This window comes from Charadrius vociferus, unplaced genomic scaffold (assembly GCF_000708025.1).
Source record: "Charadrius vociferus isolate BGI_N301 unplaced genomic scaffold, ASM70802v2 scaffold650, whole genome shotgun sequence".
NCBI lineage: Eukaryota > Metazoa > Chordata > Aves > Charadriiformes > Charadriidae > Charadrius > Charadrius vociferus.
In genome coordinates, this window is record NW_009646736.1 from 6,089,519 (window position 1) to 6,110,812 (window position 21,294).

At 37.0% G+C, this 21,294-nt stretch overlaps 1 protein-coding gene across 1 annotated transcript in view; it reads right to left on the reverse strand.

The window, feature by feature from the left end:
* SLC9A9 (solute carrier family 9, subfamily A (NHE9, cation proton antiporter 9), member 9) overlaps positions 1-21,294 on the reverse strand; it is a 205,700-nt gene that overhangs the window by 86,916 nt on the left and 97,490 nt on the right. The window contains exons 10-11 of the mRNA XM_009890107.1: positions 4,908-5,021; positions 2,963-3,074 (exon numbers count right to left, since the gene is read on the reverse strand). Of these exons, the coding sequence (XP_009888409.1) occupies positions 2,963-3,074; positions 4,908-5,021 (226 nt within the window). The remainder of the gene's footprint in view (positions 1-2,962; positions 3,075-4,907; positions 5,022-21,294) is intronic.

A 21,294-nucleotide genomic window follows, 5' to 3' on the forward strand; every position in this document is an offset into this window, starting at 1 on the left:
TTCTCGTTTTTCTTCTGCCTGTGTGTTCCACCCTTTCAGACTCCACTGCTGCTGTGATGTCTTACATTAACAACAACCACCACTGTAGCACCGTATTCCACAAGCCTCTCCCTTGCTGATTTATATACTGTAGAGCAGAGGAAAGCACAGTAAAAAGTAAATAGAGATATTGGAAGAAGAGTGGAAGGTACAGGACTGTACCTGTGAAATAGGCCCCTCCTGGTCCTGAGGCAGTGATGCCTAAATATCAAACATGTTCTTGCCATTAGTAAGTCCATCTGGATGTATTTAGTTTTCTTCCCTTTTAATTTTATTACCAGTTAAAGACATCATAGCAGAGTCTGAAGTTAAATGAGGCATTTTCATGCAGCATAGACCACTAGTGGATAGTGACAACTCCCTTATAATTTAAGACACTAAAATATTTCTTTTTCACATGAGGAGAGACTGCTGGCCAGCTCATTTTAGCTGATGTTGAACTTGATAATTTGAGAAGCTCAGGCTTAATTATACAAGGACTAATCTAGTTTTGATTTATAATGGAATGTTATCAGGAATCATGATTAAACATAGTTGTAAAAGTGAATCCATTATCCTCTGTAATGTGTTAAAGGAGTGGCATAAGCAAATGAAGAATGTAATAAATCAAACTGCTACATAATCCCCTTCCAAGTCCTAACTCTTGCACCTTTTCTCAAATGTACTAATACTCCTCAAAAAGTAGACCTTAATGACTTCAGTGGAATTCTTTGCAGAGTAAGGTGTGCTCAAATGCTAATGAACAATATACTTGCCTGACCATAATTGCTTTATTCAGACTGATATTCATGGTGATTATGGCAGTAAAACTCAGTAGAGAAAGCAGAAAATGTTTGGTGCGTTTGGTAATGATAAGACTGAAAACAAAACTAACCCCAAATTCATTGTTTTCTACGTCTTAGTGTGTGATGCTGTGGTGAGCAAAGCCTAGTGTTTGCCGTGATCGACTAGAACCTGATGCTATACCAGGATATTGCTGCTGATCTTGTGCAGGCAATAAGCATCTTCCTCCAAACTCAAATTCCATGCCTTGTTTACTCCTAGCAGAAATATGTCTTTCTTTTGGCAGTCATTCTCTTCTCTGTTTTTCACTATATACAGCCTGATCAGTAAATAAGAACACTACTGGTGACTAAGCACAAATCTTAGTGCATACTAAAAAGTACAATTACACAGAAAATCCACATATCTGAAGTGTTCTGTGAAGTGTGAAGCTACTGGCAGTGTGAGGCAGTGTCTTTGTTGATCTACTTGCAGATTATGCCATTTACTTTTTTATAATGTTGTAAAGATGTTTTTCTCTACAAAATACAGTGTTTCTTTGAAAACAGTTAAAAATTACTTTTCTGGGTATTTTAACATTTTAGAAGTTTCCAATACTACTATTTTCAGTTCTCAACTGCCAGATTTCACTGGAAGGCTGATGTGCAAATTCTCACATTCAGTTGTTGGCTGCAGGCTACTTTCAGCTTCTGGTTCTGTGGAGAATGAAATTTGACTGGAGAAAACAAGGGCGAGTTGAACAATAAGATATATTTTGCAAGACTTTTAATTCTGTACTTTATCTGATGAAAAATAAAAGCACAAGTGGAGCCCAGAAACTAGATAACTAATGACATGAAGCTATTTTTCATGGTGTTGTCCAGTTGGCCACCTGCTAGCGTTACTACATATACATCTTACATGGCTAACAATTGCGGTCTAAAAGCCAGTTCCTAATGGATGTATGTCATCATCTCTCACTACAATCTAGCTGGTATTAACTGACATTCTCAGTGGCAGCTTTTAGGAGAAGGATTGAATGGATATAGAAATGAACTACTGTGTTGCTCTCTAGAGAGATGGAATTATATAGGCATAAATGAGGCACCCTGATGTGGAGTAGTTCTGGTGAGAAAGCTGGAAATGCGGCGCATTGTGTTTTACTTGTTATCTGGTTAAACAGATCAGTGTACATCAAGGCTGTGTCAATCAAGAACTTTTATGTATAAAAATTTGGAATAGGTTTTTGTACAAAACCCCAAGAAAATTAAGAAAAAAGTGCTTTCTAATTTTAGAAAATTATTTCATAAATGGTAGCGGGGGATCTGTGTTTCTGTTTTTTACTGAAAAAATACTCTTAGCTTTTAAGTGAGGTTTTTCCTAACTAGCATCAGAAAGTCAAGGGGAGGTATTTCTAGCTTGTGCAAGTCCAAAAACACAGAATCCAGCTGAGCTTTTAACAGTTCAGGGGATTAGGCACAAATTGGAGTAGAACATGGCTCCCTCCTCTGGACTTTTTTTTTTTTATTTTTAAATTCTACAATGTTAACCAGCGTTAAAAATCAATAAAATCTGAATTTGGGAAATAAAGTACTCAAATATCAGGCTGGAATACATATGAAAAGGTCTGTGGAATTAAAGTCTCCTAGTCTCATGTTTCAAAGTCAATTTGTTCCTGATGTTAAAGGAATTGCCAAAGTCTGTGTCTCATTTGTACTAACACCTTCAAAGGTGGATATTTATTTGCTGGTATGTAAGCTTACTGTCAGGTATACTACAGGTGCCTCTAAAACAACACAACATAAAAACATGGAAGTGTAATTGTTGTGGAAGTGTAAATAGATGGGGGACAATGGGTTGAAAGACTGGCTTCCTGGGTGGTAGATTTCCAAAAAGTTAACTAAAATAGGTCCAGAGCACAGCGAAGCTGATAAGAATACATACATTGGCTTCATTAGCTTTGAAGAGACTATCTCTATCCCTGGGGGTTGGACTAGATGATCTCCAGACGTCCCTTCCAACCCTGACCATTCTGTGATTCTGTGATCTTGAGTTTTAAGATAATAACTTTTTTGTGATAGACGTGGCTTTTTCTAGTCATATATTACTGTCTTTGTCTGTTGTTAGATGTGGACAGGAAAAATACCAAGATAGCACTTACCTGAAAACATCATCATGTGCTGAAAGTTCCTGGGAATCTTTTGTTTTCGACCCAAATTCAAAAGGAAAGAAAGTGGGTATATGTTGCAAGCTCTTGCTACAAAAACTGCCACCTAAAATGTAAGATGTTGAGGAAAATGGTGGAGAAACTACTGACAAAACCAGCTAACTTAAACCCAGTATTTTTCCAAAGTTATTTTAAAAGTGTAATTAAAATGAATATGAGATTATCTTCTTTCATATTTTACATATCAGATCCTTCTGGCTCCAGTTTCCTTATAAAACCTGTGCAGTGGCAGAGATTGTCTTCCCCAGACATCCTGATTTTATATTCATCATTATATATCTCACTTCAATCACTCTACGTTTACTCATCACATTTGTATCACATGTGACTTCATCTTCAGTCCTTCAGTAAAATGCCCGTCATCAATTGCAGAGATGGTATTATCTCCTTGAGCAGCAATTTGCAAAGAATAAATGTGCTTTTGGACATGATTACTTTCTTCTTTCCTGACAATTCATATTGTCTATATCCAGCACTCTTTGCTTTTCTTTTTTTTGCCTTTTTCTTTGGAGATTTTTCAAAAGGAGTTCTTTATTACTCCTCTGTGGAATGATCACAAAAGTTGCCTTAATTAGAAACACGAGGCTACTTCAGATTAAAAAAAACATAATCAGAGCTCCTTATATATGCTTTTAGCAGGTTCCGTCCTCCCCTTGTCTTGTGACCTTTAGGGCTCAGTTATGGCACTCTTAGTCTGAGGCATGCTGTGGACTATAGAATAGATGAAGTACTTGAGTGACAACGTCGGGATGTATCATACCTGCTGGGCCAAAAGCTGCTTAAAGCTCCTACGGCCCTGGGAGAACATGCATTAGCAGCGGCTGCTTCATGCGTCCTGTGCTCAGCTGTCCAGTGCAACCCTGTTGCAGTCTGTTGGCTCTTCATGAGAGGAAACAAGAGAGCCAGGTCCCTGCAGTGCTCTGCAACACAGACCCCTTCTGGCGTGCCGAGTGCTGCTCTCATGTTCAGCGGTCTTCCCATGCTAGGAGCGCAGGACACAGTATTGCACTTACCTCGTGGCGGTGGTGGGGTGCAATAGGCTCTCTGCCATCTGACCCAACCTGTAGCCAAGGGAGCTGTGATGCAGTTCTTCTTATTCATTTGGAAATTAGATACAAAAATCACTGCAAGTAAACAGTATGATCCCAACTTTCAAAGCTATTACAGTTCATCGAAAAGTGATGAGCAAAGGGCTGCTGCTCTGGGCCACCAAAATCATGGTGTGAATTGTCACTGCAAAAAGAATGGGATAGCACTGTACGAGTAAGCAACTGGTATGTTGAGAAACCATGGCAGAATTAAAGACAGACTCTTTTTCCTTCTAGTCTCTTGGGTAAATGATGATGTAAATCATTCCATGTACACTAGGGATATCAAATACAAAGAAGAAAAGATTTGAGCAATGCAGAACTGTTTGCTTTTTAAGGACTTAATATAATTTAAGTAGCTTTGGAGAGTTCTGCTTATGGCACATATCTGTCTGGAAGCAGCTCTACAGTTTGTGGACCTGCACTGGCTCTGGACAGGCAAAAAGATTTTGTGTGCCTGCACCTGTCCCCACAGGTGCATCCCAGTACACATCCCAATTTTCCACCCCACTTGTAAACCAGTGGCAAAAGCTATTTGTCTTGTAGCAGATCAACAAAACAGCAACTGTCAAAAGACTACATGCTTACATGTATTCAGCCAGTTATTGAGATATATGTAATAAAGATGATTGCCTTTGGGCTTGCCAAAAAATTGATTATTTAGTATTTAAGGAACTGACTGGTTTGCTTGTTGACTTCTTTTTTCACATGGATCACACATTCTTTATATATATATAAAAAATATATATGTACATGTACATAGATGTATATTTCTTTAAATCAAAGGATACAAATGCACCAAAGATAAAAAGAGGATTGAAGAGATGATTTTGAAATGTGAATAGTGCGAGTCCCATATAACAGAAGATGACATTCTCAGCCAAAAAATTCATGAACTCGAACAACTTAAACGAGAGAGAAAACATAATTATGACTCACATGTATAACTAACAACTGTTTATCACCAAGTTCTCATAGAATACAGAACTATTTATATGAACAGAAATCATACCTATTTCAAGGGTGGATTTTAAAACCATCTAATTTGTTATACAGTATATGTGGTGTCTTTTAGATTTAAAAATTGTAGTTGCTTGCATGTTTTTCTCTGATTTGTGTATGAAAGGTTGACATAGCTGATAAAATGCATAAACAGCCAGTAAGTTATACAAGCTTCAATGCAAACTGCAAGGAAGCTGAGGGGCTTTAACTTCACTCCTGTTTACACAGGTGAACCTGGGATATGGCTCATATCCTGATGACACAAGTGGTTATGCACAATACAGTACTGGGTAGAGGTACACTAATGCCAAGAGAGAAAAAAAATAATAATTCCTGAATGGACTTTTAAGAACCCATGCCTTTAATGTATAACACGATCTTTTTTATTATCATGTATATTATCCTGCAAATGAAAACTTTTATTGCACTGTATGGACATCAGTATCAATTACTCATTTCAAACCAAACGATTTAAGGTATCATTTAAACGTATTATAAAATAAACCTAAAATACATGATTATGGTAGGATTTCTGCTGTGAAAAAACAAGCAAAGCCAAAATACTCGTTTGCCCTGAGGTATGTTCTTGATTGCATTTGCAGCTAATGATATAAAAATTAATGAAATAAATTTTCATATTTATCCACATCTGGAAAAAATCAATCATTGCTGCCAAATAACAACGGAAGAGAGAAAAAGAGGTCTAGTCACTTCTGGGCTCAGGAGTCTATGCTAACAAATCCTAATGCAGAATTAGGTCCGAAGTTTGTCAATCTGTCTACAACCAGTAATATATCACTATCTGGAATGTTACTATGGAGATATTATATTCATCCTCAATGGGCTTATGTATTTTTTGTAATATGTTTCTGCTTCTAAAAATAAATATCAAATAACAGTCACTAAGATCTAACAAAGGAAAAAATGAGAGCTGTCAGAATCATTACTTAAAACAAATTTCAGAGGCAAAATGGGATAAAACCCAGTAGTATATGGGAAGACATTTCAGACCCCATGGCAGCACCATCAATTATTCCAAGCACACGTTCCGTAGCCCCCATTCTATGCTGCAATGCTGAACAACATGAAAACAAACACAGGAAACAGTTGAAAGTTTGTAGACTTAAATTATTTAAATTAAATTTAAATGAGAGAACCCAGTTGTCAAAAAACTCGAAGTATGGGATCTGGCGACCCATAGTATTATTATGATAAATCTTTGCATTTCCATTTTGGGAGCAAATGTGATCCCACTTCTTTGTGGAAATGTCATCTGACACATTTTCCTAATGCTTTAAAAAACATATCAGGAGTGTCACAACAGGATTTTTATATATATATCAAATATATATTTGTGTAAATAGAAAAATCTTACGAGGGAAGGGCACTGTTCTAAGGAGCCTCAACCGCATACTGTAGTTGCTGGGATAAGGTAAAGGTGCTCCAGAGCTTTTAAAGCCAAATGATATTTCACTCTCTGTTTACAAAATCTCATTCAAGGTTTAAAGAAATATAAACTAGATCTACTATTGCTGCCTTTTAGAAACACAGTTTCTGAAACTAAAGTTTCTTTCTGCCTACTTGCTAGATGATTACATCTGGGCTAGTTCAGTTCCTTTGTACAGCAAAAATCCAAGGGCTATTTCAATAGCTAATTTAGAGTAGGCTCCTTCCTATTCCAGGCACAGCCATGATATGGTCTCTTACGAAAGATTCAGCTCCTTAGAATGGTAAAACTAGCTTTGTTACCTTCAGCCAGCCTTCTGCGTCCCCAAACAGTTTGCTCTCTCTTCTAAAAAGTATATCACTTACATGACACATTTATTCATGGAGTGCACCCTATTCAAATTTCTTACGTTGAGTTAAGAAAAAAAAAATTAAAAAGTATCTACTGCGTCAGAACTAGTTATTGTCACAAAAGAATTGATATCTGAATGCCTTTTCCTGGAACATGGCACTTGTAGATATAACGTAAAACTTATCCGGTGTCCTCCAGACTTCACTTTTATGCCTGTATTCAGTAGAGTGTTTTATTTAGAGTTTCTTCAGCTTCTGTGTTTTGTTCAATAGTAATACACAGCCCATGGAGATACTCCATTAAGCACTTAACTGTCGGTGCTGTGCAGCATAAATCCCATCAGAACAAACCAATTTATTCTAAAGAGATCTTCTGAAAACCATGTTAAGAAACAGCTTCCATAGAAGCATTTCCCCAAATTCTCATTCCTTTCACACAAATGTTTCTGTCACTATTTTGAAGATGAGATGTCAAGACCTTTTGATGAGAAGCAGAAGAATAGGAGGAATAGGTTTTCCTCTGGAATTCATAATGTCCTGGGACACCCAAGGAGTTCCAAGAAGAGTTGTATCATAGACATTAGCCTCTGAAAAACATCCTTTTGTGTCTGAGTGGCCATAAGCCAGGTCCATGCTACGATTGGTGGTATGCTTAAATACCACTCAAAAATTTCCCTTATTTTGAATATACATATGTATAAGTGGGATCACTTATATGAAAAAAAAGGAAAAAAAAAGGTAGGATTCGAATCCTAGATATTGAGTCCTTGGAAGTATTTTGTGTATAACCATAAATTCCCTTCTCTTGCCTCCCGCACAGACAACTAACCTCTTTCTACTCTAAATGAAATTGGCATTAAAGTGCTTATATGCTGTCATTAGTTTCCCCAAGGCTACCAGAAAATTATACTAGAAACCATTTTAATATACACATAGTAATGGTATTTTTTTCTGTATAAAACTGAAGAACCTCATTTGTAATGTGCCATTTCTACCTCTTCACAAAGATTATAAATCTGCTTATAGCTTTAAAGTAAGAGTTGTAATAAATCACCAGTGTCAACATATTGCAGAATAGAGTATTAATTACAAAAACACCAGTTCAGAACCCATCCGGGCGCTTGGTTTAGGTCTTTAGCTCAGTGAGTTACTGAAACTAGTATTTACTTTGCTTTGGTTAATTTTTTTTTTTTTCTGCAAAAAGTGGCTATTACAAAAGATTTCTATTTAAAATATTTATTAAAATTGACATAATATTTATGCATTTAAAACCACATAATTCACCAAATATGCTTAGGTTTTCTACTACTCTCAGCCATTGTAAGTACTATGAAGGATGTGCAAAAAATCAGTTTTAAGTTAGGATATTACTCTGGTAAGTGTGCTTACAGTTCAGTTCTCACTGGCATAGGAAGGAATCAGTTCACCTTAAGCCTTCCTGTAGCCACTAAGTTTTTCTTATACCGATGTTTTATTTTCAATCAAGTGAAAAATTTTATATGATATAAAAACTGTATTAGTTTTATCTGTTGAGTGAGATAAGGAAAGTGCCTTCTTTTTTCCTTTCCTTGGTTCCCTCTACCCCCACAGTAAAGTTCAAACCAATTAGAGAAACAAGCTACGCCAAAATGGGTTTTGCAACTTGATCCATTTTATAGAACTGCTTAAATTGTCACTGAGTGCTAGATTATCTAGGTAAGTAAGTAGTGCACCTGGAAGATGGGACACACTAAGTTCCTATCTCAGCTGCAATAAAAATAGAATTATTTAAAGGAGCATCAGAAGGAGAAAATGAACATATTCTATGCCACAGTCCCCTTATAGTTGGGGAGATGGAAAATGTAAGACTTCTCAAATCCTAGTATTTTAAACAGCATTTTTCATCGCAAGGGAATAAAGTTAGTATGAGAGTACTGGGTAAGAGCAGAATCACAAACAGCATTCTTCCATGTTAAGGGAATAAAGGGTAGTACAAGGGTATTGCGTAAAAGCTGAATTACATCCACAACTTATTTCCAGCAAAATTCAGTGAATTTTACTCACTGATGGCAATATTACATTCTTTCACTTGATTTAATGTCTGCTGAAGGAAGGTCATCCACCTCTTGCAGGTACCTGTGAACCTTCTGTAGCTGCATTGATTTTGCTAACATGGAGGAATGCCACCTGTCTAGGGGTTACACCTTATAGTGACATATGCTTGCATGACATCAAAATAGGGAGAGTTTCAATAGTCCAACAGCTGCTGGGAAACTAAGATGTAGAATGGATTATACTTTTTAAGAGAGATTTGAAGGTGATGGAGAGCTATTAAAATCCCAAGCACTCAATGTTAAGTGATGGTTATAAAATTTATTATATTTGAATAATGCTATTTAATTAGAACACAGCTATCAAAAATGTTCCATGAAGTCAAGGATATTGATAAATCAGTAGCTGATGAAAATTGCTTTTCCCTAACTATTTTGAATTAAAATGCAGTGAGAATTCAGACTACCATAATTTTTCTGAGATTGTAGAAGCCTTTATTTTAGCCTAATTGCTTTATTTAATCTTTCTCTTTTGATTACAGGTTTCAAAATCAGAAAAAGGAGGTGTGAATTTGAACCTCTTACCTGAAATCTGTTGTACAGCTATAATGAATCTTCACAGCATAGTGATATAATGCTCAATTCTAGAATAACATGCTCAGATGAAAGACTAGGCAAAAGTAACTAGAATATAAACTTTTTTTATGGTGCTAATTTTGATATCTGAGCATATTGGACTGTAAACTTACAAACACACTTACAGAGAGAGACTCTTACAAGATCTTATATGTCCTGGGGCAAAATTCTGGCCTTTTTTATCACTAGGCTTTGCTACTGAATTCAATGCATTTCACCCCAACAGATTTCTGGAAGGCACACAATAACTTTCTATTTCCCGATAGAGCTGCGAGGTTTAAAAGATCTGTAGGCCTGTGGAAGAACTGGGAAAGTAAAAGGAAAAAGAAATAAAGAAAACAGTGGCACCAAGGGAGAGGAAAGGCCAGTGATATTTTGCATTTACACAGTATGAATTATTCTTTCTGGCATAATCTACACACCACCACCAAAGTTCAGCTTGGGAGAAGGTGGATAAACTACTGGCACAGAATACACTTCTGACTAGCAACAGTAAAGAAAAAATGTTGGCATCAAACATCAAGGCATATCCTTTCTATTATTAAAAACATCATAGGTCTTGAATGGCTTTGCTGGATAAAATAAGTTTAAACCAAAAATCTTGAAAATTGGGCAGCTAAATTAGAATCTTTTTCTTGTTCTAAACTACTTGGAGCAATGAAAATCAGAGGGAGAATGACTTAAAAAGTAAAAGATTCAGAACTTCTAAAAACATTTGTCCTCAGGGGTGAATGGAAGCTTTGTTTGTTTTCTATTTACAATGAATCTGTCGACATCATTAATTACAGGATTCAAACTAGCCCTCAGAAAGAACTTGGTTATTTGATTTTATCAATTAATTGACAAGTAAGTGACTGTTCAAAATCTAAGACTGAATATAGCAATTTCTTACATTTGTAAGACATGGAGAACAGTAGAAACTTTGGTGTGCACTTGTGGTAGTAGCCTCACAAGAATTTATATGTTGCCTTCAATAGACTTTGGACCTAGCTGTAGAAAAAATAATTATTCTATTATTAGTCTTGCTAAGTTGCCTAGGAAAGTGTGTTTCTACAAACTTTCTTGGCTTTTTTCAAACATGGATCAGTTCATAAGAGAGGGAACCTTTTTAGATCGCTATCTCCCTTTCCTGCAGCACAACCAACTTTTGCTACTATACATCAGGGCTTCAGTTGTACCTAAAAATAATCCAAGAATGACACATTAATGGAAGGTATCACCAAAACAGAGAGGATGGTGCCGTTGCTCCTACAGCTTGTCATCTAAGTTATTATTTGGTTCACAAACTAGAAACAACCATTTCCAAAGTGCTTATTTATCTTAAAATCTTGAACTGAGCTGTTGCAGGCACAAAGGCAGGAGGAGTCATCAGTGCTCTGTTGTATCAAGATAATGTGCTCAGGGATTACTGCAGTTAAAGCTCTCTACGCTTACTTTAGCAGTACTGTATTATTGTGTAAGTATTAACAAAGGGTTCCGCTCAAGATGGGGCATAAAAGATTGTAGCCGGAAAATTGTTTGATGGGATATAAAGAACATTTGACTGGTCAGCAGTTAATGGTGGTACTAGAATCACTGTGATTAGAGCTGAATTTGGAAATTTTTGGGAATATCGATGGCTGTTCCATTTGCTGATAGAGGGATAATTATGATAATGGAAAATGAAGAGGCTATGAACAGCCTGTGCTCTCTAGGATTAAGCTATTATTCTTATAAAGCTGAAATCAGAGAATAAATGATGTGTTGAAAAAAAAAGAATTAAAAAAAAGCTGCAAAGTAATAATAACATCAATAAAAATGAAGCTTAAGTTTATGACCTATTCTGAACAACTTGAAAGATACTTTCTTGAAATGCATCTTTCTGGGGCAGTAAGTCACCAATCAGGTGGAAACAGGGACATTATGCACTGACAGTTAAGAGCTATATTGAAGAATGGGTAAAAAAACAAGCAAAAGAAAGAAGTGTTTTGTGGCTTTGCCAAAACCAATTTCAGTTAACAAAGAAGACTTAGATTCTTTAAAACCTGTTCTACTTCTGGAGAAATAAAAATAGTAATGTTACCAACGTAATCTAGTTGCCTTTAAAATTGCAATGAACTAATACATCTTTTGTGTTTCTGAATTTATGTTAGAATTAGACAAAATGCTGCTGATTTTTCAAAAGTAAACCACAAAATCAATCTCATCTTCCTCTCTTCACCCCTCTCAAGTGTTTTTTTTCTGTAACTTGCCATCACAATCCTAACCTCAAGCGATCAATTCAATTTCTAAGGAGGACAAATGCAATTTATTCCATTTCAATTTGCTGAGAGGAAATTTTCTCTAATATTAATTCTTGAAGTGAGTTCATAAGAACAATTTCCTTCCTTGCCAAGTTTTGGATGTTGGAAAGAAATTCAGTTACTCTTTGACATATTAGGAACTAGTAACCAATAGGAGGGCCTTTAAGCTACCAGAAAGAAAAAAAAAAAGGATTCTTTTGACGTCTGTCATGTCTTTTCTTTATGCTTTCCAGCAAGAATTAAGACTGCAAAAAATTACCTGATGCTCGCAACTATAAGATTTCTATTTCGCTGCAAGTCCAACATACTACAGGACAAATACTTGCTCTCTTCACACCTGTGTTATAGAAATGATATTGCAGCTTCTATCTACCCATATTGATGCTTCCCTTTACAGTCTGTAAAACTACTTCTGTGGAGAAATGCTGTAGAACTGTAAATCAGGGAAGAATACTTTAGCTTAATCTAGAAAACAGTAGCGGTATTTCCATGTGTTTTTCTGATGACATACAGTTTTATTTCTATGCAGTGCCTATTTTAAGATAAAAGAGCGTTTTCTAAATAATTTCTCTACTTCCTGTGCTACAGCTATTTGTTTGGGGTTTTCCATATATGTACTGTTTTGTTATGAGTCTGTTTATAGAGGCTGGAGGGGAATAGACTGAAGTCCTTACCTCTTTCTAACCTAGAGAGACCACCCTCCCTCTAAGAAGTATTCTTGCTCTAACTGGTGTTGAATAGCACGAGATCCTGATGATATTAAGCTCCATTTGTTGTTCTTCAAGACCTATAACTGATGAGGCAACTTTTAACTACATTACCTTGGCAGAATGCTACTCTATAGTTAAGTTTGGCAGTATTATTGGCAATTACTTTGCAGATTCTAGTACCAGTTTCTGAAGCAGGATCCTGGATTAGTAGGTCCACTGATCTGCTCTTATAGGGCAAAGTTTAGGGTGGGAATGTGGGTAATTTTTTTTGTTTCGTTTCTACCATCATAGAATTGCTGAGGTTGGAAGGGACCTTTAAGATCAAGTCCAACCATTAACCTCACCTGACAAAACCACTTCTAAACCATGTCCCCAAGTACCATGTCTTTTTTTAAAAATACCCTTTTTTTAAAACACCTCCAGGGATGGCAAATCCACCACCTCCCTGGGCAGCCTATTGCAATGTTTGATAAACCTTTCAGTGAAAAAATTTTTCCTAACATCCAGTCTAAACCTCGCCTGGCATAACTTGAACCCATTTCCTCTTGTTCTATCACTTGTCACCAGGGAGAATAGGTCAGCCCCCACCTCTCTATGACCTCCTTTCAGGTAGCTGTAGAGAGTGATAAGGTCTCCCCTCAGTCTCCTCTTCTCCAGGCTAAACAACCCCAGTTCCTTCAGTCATTCCTCATAAGACTTGTCCTCCAGACCCCTCACCAGCTTCATTGCCCAATCATCGTCAAACAGCTTCCCTGCCTCTTGATGTAGGCTGCTATTCAAGAATTGATGATTCATTTGGACAAAAAGACTGAGAAATGTGAATAGAAACTATGTTTTTGTGTGTCACAGTTTTTTTGTTAAGTATTGGAATGCATGACTTTTTGTATCTTAACAGTCCTCTACACTTAAAGATATAATCTAAAGTGCATACTGTATGGAGATGAGATAAACAAGACATAAAATGTGAGGAGGATTTCCTTGAACGTTAAGTGTGAAAGGTCCAGTTTCTTAAATGCAGAGAATGATAGGTACTCACTGGTGTGATATACTTTTTGAAAACAGTACAAAGGACCATCTTGTGGATAAAGCACAAGAAGGCTGTCATCAAATACAAGTTAGCTTCGAAGTGGCTGCAACCTTGGTACTTCCACTGTAATTAAATAATTGCCTGTGGTGAAGGGCTGTCTAACACTTTGCACTTATATCTGTGAAATACATCAAAAAATTGCAGATGAAAGATAATTGGAGAAGACGAACCGAAATTTAAAGAGAGGAAATTGTCAGCGCTGTTTAAATGTGCATTTTACATAGCACAGAGTGCATATGTGGGCATGCATGTATCTGTCCACAAACACTAACAGTATGCGTACAAGTCAATGGAGATGAGTATGTAATATTAGCACAAACAGGGCAAAGATTAATAATGCCAAAGCTACAAAAAATACAGCAGTTGGATGTTGTCAGGGTGCAAAGAATGAAAGGTGAAATCGTGCCCTCAAGGTAAGTGTACACAAACCCAAAGTGAGCCCACGGCTATTTGACTTTAAATGACAGTTTCATAATTATTTTCAATGGGGCAGGTTTGCATCTGGCTGAAACCAACAGAATAGAAGCCGTTGGAGAAAGTACTGTAAAGATTTCCAGTGTTTTCATGTCTATTGAATTACAAGTAGTCTACTTGGTGATGTTTTACTAATCCCACAACTGATATCAGCCAAAAAGAAAAAAAAAAGATGCATAGTAAACCAAGCAGAAATTAAAAATCCTAAGCTAAGTTACACCTTCAACTGTACTTCAATCTGAGAGGTCAGGATCCTCTTTATTTTGCATAAAATTAAGTATCTGTAGTGAAAAGATACAACTAGTCATTCTTTAATGCACCTTAAAAATAGCTCCTGATAGGAATCTGTAGGAAAGCAGAGGGTGGATGGAACTAGGGAAGTATCATCTGGCACCTCATACAAAGAAATGGTTTTTCAAGAAAAGTATTAGTCACTACATGAATGTGTGCTTCTGAGGATGCTGAATGTCTGTTTGGAATTCTCAAACATTCAGAACTCCTCTCAAGTTCATTGGAGGCAAAGGGTGGTCAACGCCTCCCTAAATTGGTGTGACTGAGGCAGAATTAAAAGTTAAAAGCTTGAAATAGATGCTCAAACTTGCATGCTATTTTCCTTATTTTAGGTGAATGAAAGTAGATAGGTACAAAAACGCGCAGAAATACAGGGTACTTATTTGAATCCTAGTCATGATTTAGACATTTAATCTGAAAGATTTTGACAAAGGGCTTTTTAGCCCTTAATTATTTCTACAGATGGCACCATGAGAAAGAGATGAGCTATAGTCAGCTGTTTAGTATTTCTTGCACTGTGCTACTGTTTTGTACAAATGTCTCTTTTGAAGGTAGAAAATCCATTAATCGTGTAATGGAAACACAGCTGTGCAGTCACGAAAAAGATGGGATGCTGGTGAGTGCTTTAGACTGTTATAGTGCCTGATTTACACGCATTTATTTTCTTCTGGCAGCTTATTGTGTGAGAATTCCAGTGTTAACTACATATTTCTAAAAAGTTTTGACCGAGGCTTTTGTGTAGTTTTTTTAGCTGATACAGTGTTTTGCAGATGATATCCCTAGAAAAAGAACTGTAAGGGATCAGCAGTCATGCAAGAATCATATTAGGTTATAAAAGGAGAGCTATATATAAAACATATTTCAGATTGCAAGAATGGATCTTTGTCAATAGCAGTTTGGTAATGTCAGAAATCGCACAACAGCTCAGATTCCTCAAGGCCTCCCATTGCCCCAGGATTCTCAGCTTTGCCGTTTACAGGGGAAGCAGAGGCCTCCAAACACCAGTAAAGGTGCAAGCTCCCACACCACGCAGAATTCTTTTGGTGAGGTCAGTGCACATTTGTGACAAAATGTTTGATGCCCTATAAAGATCTCAGTGTAAGCTATCTAACCACCCAAGAAATAGCTATCTTAATTTCTTTACCAAACACAAAGTCCCCACAGTAACAGCAATTATGAGCACGTCGACACATACTCATGCAAGTGTATGGCAACGCAGGGCTATAACAAAGGAACCTATTAATAATACCCTCAACATTAAAAACTAGGTAAACGTATGTGCTTAATAATTTTACTGCATTCCAGTTTAGCAGTATAATGCACTATGCATAGAAATAAAAAACAGATGATGCTTTCTAGAAGTTCATTCCATAATTAGAAAACTTATTGATAAATCCTGTACTAAAATCACCTAACACAATAATGTGAAGTGTCAGTGTTTCAGACAAAGTTAGAGAAAATTATTACCATTGGGACATAACGATATTTTAAGAAAGAATCTGAGTGGGTTTACTTACATTACCATTATATTTGTAACCTGTTCATTTATGGCATAAGCCAAATCTCATTAAAGTCAAAGGGCTTTGATTCATGACATAAAGCCTCTATTAAACTAGTTTACCTGAAAAAAGGCTTAAATGAAGAATCCTACCTTTAATTTTTATCTCTGTCACAAATTCTCAGATGAGAGACTTGTGACTGACTACATTTAAGGGAATGCTGTAATTGTCAACTTTTACAAAACAAGAAGTTGAGTAAGTTGTAATTTATACGAAAGGTAACCATATATACCCTGTGTGCTACTAAACTGCATTCTGCTCTGTTTCAGCAGTACATGTTGACGATGCAAGAATATGTTCATAGCCCTGGATTAGATTGATTTTAGTTTGCTTTTTCTCCCTATGCATTCCACAGCTGCAGTGATGAGGAGGGTGGCAAGAATTAGGAAGGAGCTTGGTTTGACAGCCTATATAGAGGAAATTCTCTTCACAAAACTAGCTGCGCTTCACAGAGGTGGGGGACAAGCCTGGATCTTTGCACGGATGCAGACTTAAAAACTAGGGATAAGTGGTAGCTACCCCAAGTAGGGAGAACGTTTTAGAGGTCAGTCTTCAAACCTCTTTTGAGACGATCGAGAGAGACACAATAACAGTTGTGTGTAAAGTAAAATTACATGATCTGCATAGTTATATAAACCAGGGTTTTGGTTCTGCAGTAGCTCACACAGCCCCATACAGTTTGACTCTACTGCATAGATGAAGACATATGAGAATCTCATTTGCGATTCAGGGCACCTTTCAAAGAAACTGCAGCATGTGGCTCAGTTTGGAATTCCATTACGTATTTCTCCATATGCCAATGAGATTTTGGCCTATAGGTTTTAATTCCAATTGGTATATGTTAGCTAACTGCTGGCATCTGCTACTGTGCTGTAAAAAGTAAACTTTAACCTTACCAATCGAAGAACTTTATTAATATTTAAAGAAAATGTTTAATGTTTAAACAGATTGTAAAAACTTTAATGAAGCCATTTGGAAACTGGTTTGCATATGGCATTATGCTTCTTAGCCTACCAGCATCAAAAATGACATCATTTTTCAACAAGACGAGCTTCTTTGCAGAAATACTGCTTTCACTACAGTTCTGGGTTTCTTCAGGGTATGAATTACATTTGAGCACGTGTATTTTCCAGTTCCTGTGCTTAAGCAAAATGAAGGAAAGTTGTTTTCCTTTGTTTTTCATACATCCAAAAATACTATTTTCATTCACAGGGGGGTGCGTGTGTAAGATACTAGAATATGGTATTCCTTACAAAATGCTGATGATAAAGGGACACATGTTTGATGGGAGCTAACAAGGCGAGAGTAAATCTGCAGATTCTCAATTAAGGAATCATTAAAGCAGGTATGCAAAAACAGGAAAAAGGAGATTAAAGAATGAAGTATAGAACTGAATAATCCAACAAGATTTTTTTATGTGCGACACCCAATATTTTCAGTATTATGGATAAGATAGCAGATATTTTATGACATAACTCATAAATGATGTGGCTAATTACTGATATACCATAGTTATAAAGTCCACTGTTATCAGTTTATTTGTGGTAATGTTTCCTAGCTGTTTACCATCCATCATGTAGCTCATAGCTAAAAGAGAGGAAACAATAACAGCATTTCCACATAAATTTAAGGGGACCTGCGTGTACAGAGGCTGCAGATTAACATTCTTTTAGCATGGTTAAGTAATCGGGAACATCAGTCAGATAATGAGGGATTTTGTAAGAAATTCAGATTGAAAGACATGGTAGTATAATTCCTTTTGCAGAAATCAAGATTTTCTTGTGTTGTTTTGATTCTTCTTGTTAAACCCATACAGTAAGCAGCTTTAGCTTTCTTTATAGCATTATACTATTCTACAGGGTTCCATAAGATCTTATGGTACATCTGGTCAAACAATGCATCTGGCACGTTTCCAGTCTTCAGCTTTTTCTGCTAAACACAGAAAATAGCTATGTAGAGAACTGGAATTCATTGTGCACTTCCTGTCAATTGCAATCCATTTTAAAAGTAATAATTATTATGAGCACTACGCATGTGGTACATATTCAATTAGAGATAAGAAGGCAATTTATAAATGAGGGCAGCCTGTTTGTAACAGACTCGGTGGCTCTGTAGAGATGCATCGAGTTAGCAAGCTATGACGGTCCAGCTCAGGAATACAGGGCTGAGCCAGCGTGCCTGTGACACAGCTGGAGCTCATTAGTGCCTCAGGAGGGAAAACTGGAAGTTATAAGGGAAAGTGCAGAACAAGAATGAGGGGTTGCTTCTCTTCAGGGTACTTAGGCTAGAGCTGTAATGGTAGCTAATATCTAGAGATGTGAGCTTTTAGACTTTTAGAAGAGTATAAAACTGTGACTTCTGCTGTTTTCAATACAAGTTAGGTGTCCTAAAGTTAGCAGCAATTTCTACCTACAATTTCAGGTATCTACTCTTAACAGCTATATGCTAAACGCAACACAAGCCATTCTTCTTGTCGTCTTTTTTTCTAACTCCGTGCTTGCAGCCTTTTTATGTCTGTATTGTCTTCATCTCTCAGAAAGAAAAAGAACAGGGACATTTCTATGTCCTCCCCGATCATTTTGAACAGCTGCAAAAAGAAAGTTTTGCTACAGGCCTTGTCTCAAAAAAAAAAAAAAATAAAAAAAATCTGGGTAAAATATAAGAAAACAAGAGCAAAGTTCTTCCCCAATGTAATTAATTTCCAAAGTTTTTACTTTAAGTGAAACTGGCTAAAACAAGGGCAAAACTACCATTCCAATACAAATAAATCTTCCCAAGCGCTATTTCAGTTTCTTATTCTTGTTCTCAGAAGTAGCTGCTTCTTCAGACCTTTCTGCTGACCACTGTAAGTTGGTCACCTGGATTCTGTGCTGAGCAGCACTGCCTGAGGCACCAGTCTATTGCTTTTGAGTCTGAACTTGCAGGGGTTCGAGGAGGTTGGAAATTAGGGTTTTTTTGTTCAGTTGCAGAAAGGAAACCACGAGACAGGAGACAGTGCCCATCAGAGCTAACTTTTATGCTCACTCTCCACTTAAATGGAAGAAAGTACTTCATGCATGCAACCTGTTTAATGCTAACTAGGAATTTGGACTTTATTGGATCCTTTAGGCAAGGACCTCTTGGATACTTTTTGAAGAGGGCCAGACCCGAGTGCCATGTAGTAGTAGTTAAAAAGCATTTCCAGTTTACCCTCAGATAGAGTATTAGCCTTCAAATATGTTATCTTATATCAGAGAAACAATGGTGTTATATACCTTAGAAGATAATGAAAAAACATTCTAGTATGAAATTCTCCTGCAGGCACTGTCATTGTGGTGTGCTGGAAGAACAGCTTCCTCCTGCACAGCACACATGCAAAGCCTGATTAAAAACTAGTACTGATGGCAATCTTGTTTGAAAGACAACTTTCTTTTCTGTCAGTCTTTCTCTCTGCTAGTCATTTATGTGGAGACACCTGACCTCTTGCAGTGCCTTAAAGGTCATTTTTTCCTAAGTAAAGTTCCTGAACAAATCACAACAGCAGCTGCCAATTAGGCTGCTCATTTCAAAAGGATGAGAATTATGTTTTGTAGTTGTTGCTGCTTTGCTAATTATCGAGGACATTTTGCTGTAAGTAGGGTTTTCCTCAGTCTAGAAATACTCTTGAATTTTGTAAAAGTCAAGAGACTGAATTGTAAGAGCCATTATATCCTGACATTTGTGTGGCCTTTTCTTCCTAGAAGTGTAAACTAATTATCTATAAACAATCCAATGTCTGATAACAGAAAATAGTAGGCATTAACCAGAGATAAATTAATATAGGCTGTGTGCTTTAGAAGGAAGCACCTCTATGATTGTTTGGTCTTTTAAACACTCATACAAATAGCAGGACCAAAGCCACAGGGCGCACACACGTCCTGCGTGACGGTGGACGGTTTAAGGAAAGGGCAATAAACCCATTTCTTTTTGTGCTGTTGCTCCTTATGATTTTAGAAGGCTGCTTCTCCCAAATGCAATATGGGTGCTAGGTATCCGGAGTGGGACCCCTCGCAAACAGATTGACATGTTTTTGGCAGTAGTAGTACACAGCCAGCTCTACGCAGCTGCTCCCCTTCTCTCGCACAAAGATGAAAACAGCGGCAGCAGTTCCTGGCACGTGCTATTAACAACAAACTCGGGAGAATGCGTTCTGCTACTGGAGCAGAATTTGCAGTGCATTATTTATTTTCTTATGAAAAGGCAGCTGACAGAAGAATCCTATAAGATAGTCATTGTATCGTGTATCTAGAGAAAGATCTGTTGTTTCAATTCTGAGTGTAGGTCTGCTTGCAACTTGTTTACAAGATATTTAGGCCAGCAGAAAAGCAGTGAAATGACTAGATCACAGTGATGGTGCTTCATTTGGATATAGTGAGCCAAAAACTGACTTCAGCCACCACTTTGTCTTTAGTCCTACAATGCTCTTTTACTAAACGTTATCTGATGCTGTTCAGGAACCACTCCTTTGATTCATTGATTTTTTTTTTTTTCCCCCACTTTCAGTAGATTTGGACATGTCCATTGCCATATTTTAAGTTAAACTCTCCTGCTATGTTCTGATTTGCTTCAGAAGTGAGTCTATAACTATGGATGGAGCAGCATCAAGTGTAAAGTCTATATTAAGGCTATTTGATGACATACCAGGGTCATGAGACAATAATGATTTGATTTATAGTTTTTGAGGAATTAAAAAAAACTGTTCCGTGACTTGTCAGCCTGTTTCAATTAATATGGTTAAATAGCATTAAATTAACATGCTTATAAACACAACGCTTTTACACCAAACTGTCTTTGGATTACAGCTCAATTTCTGATCCAGCAATCAGCTGATTGATCCCTAGCCTGTTTCCTTGTTGGAAAATGTATAGCTGTATCAGAAATGAGCTAAGCACGTTTTGAAAACTTAATGTATTTTCAGGGGATTTCCAGGAGATATTAGCTGCTCCTCTGCAAAGCGATGACTTTTAACAATCAGAGTTAATCATGTCTGCTTTATAGTGGGGAGATTAAAATTTGAAGCAATCAGTACTATGTCCATCAGTGAGTAAAGCCCAAAGACCAGTCCGAACTTTCAGTCCTTCAGTGTAAGTTAATTTGCTCAAGCAGTCCTAGTAAGACAAAGTGCTTTGGTAACATTACTCAGAAGTAACACAGCACTGAGTTCTCTTGTTTTACCTTAACCCTGTTCTCAAGCTTGTGTAAAACCTTGGAGGTGAAGGGCTGCTGAAATCTTAATGTGGCCTCTTGTGCATACTGCACGCCCAGTGCAGCTGAACAATAATCAGGCCAGAA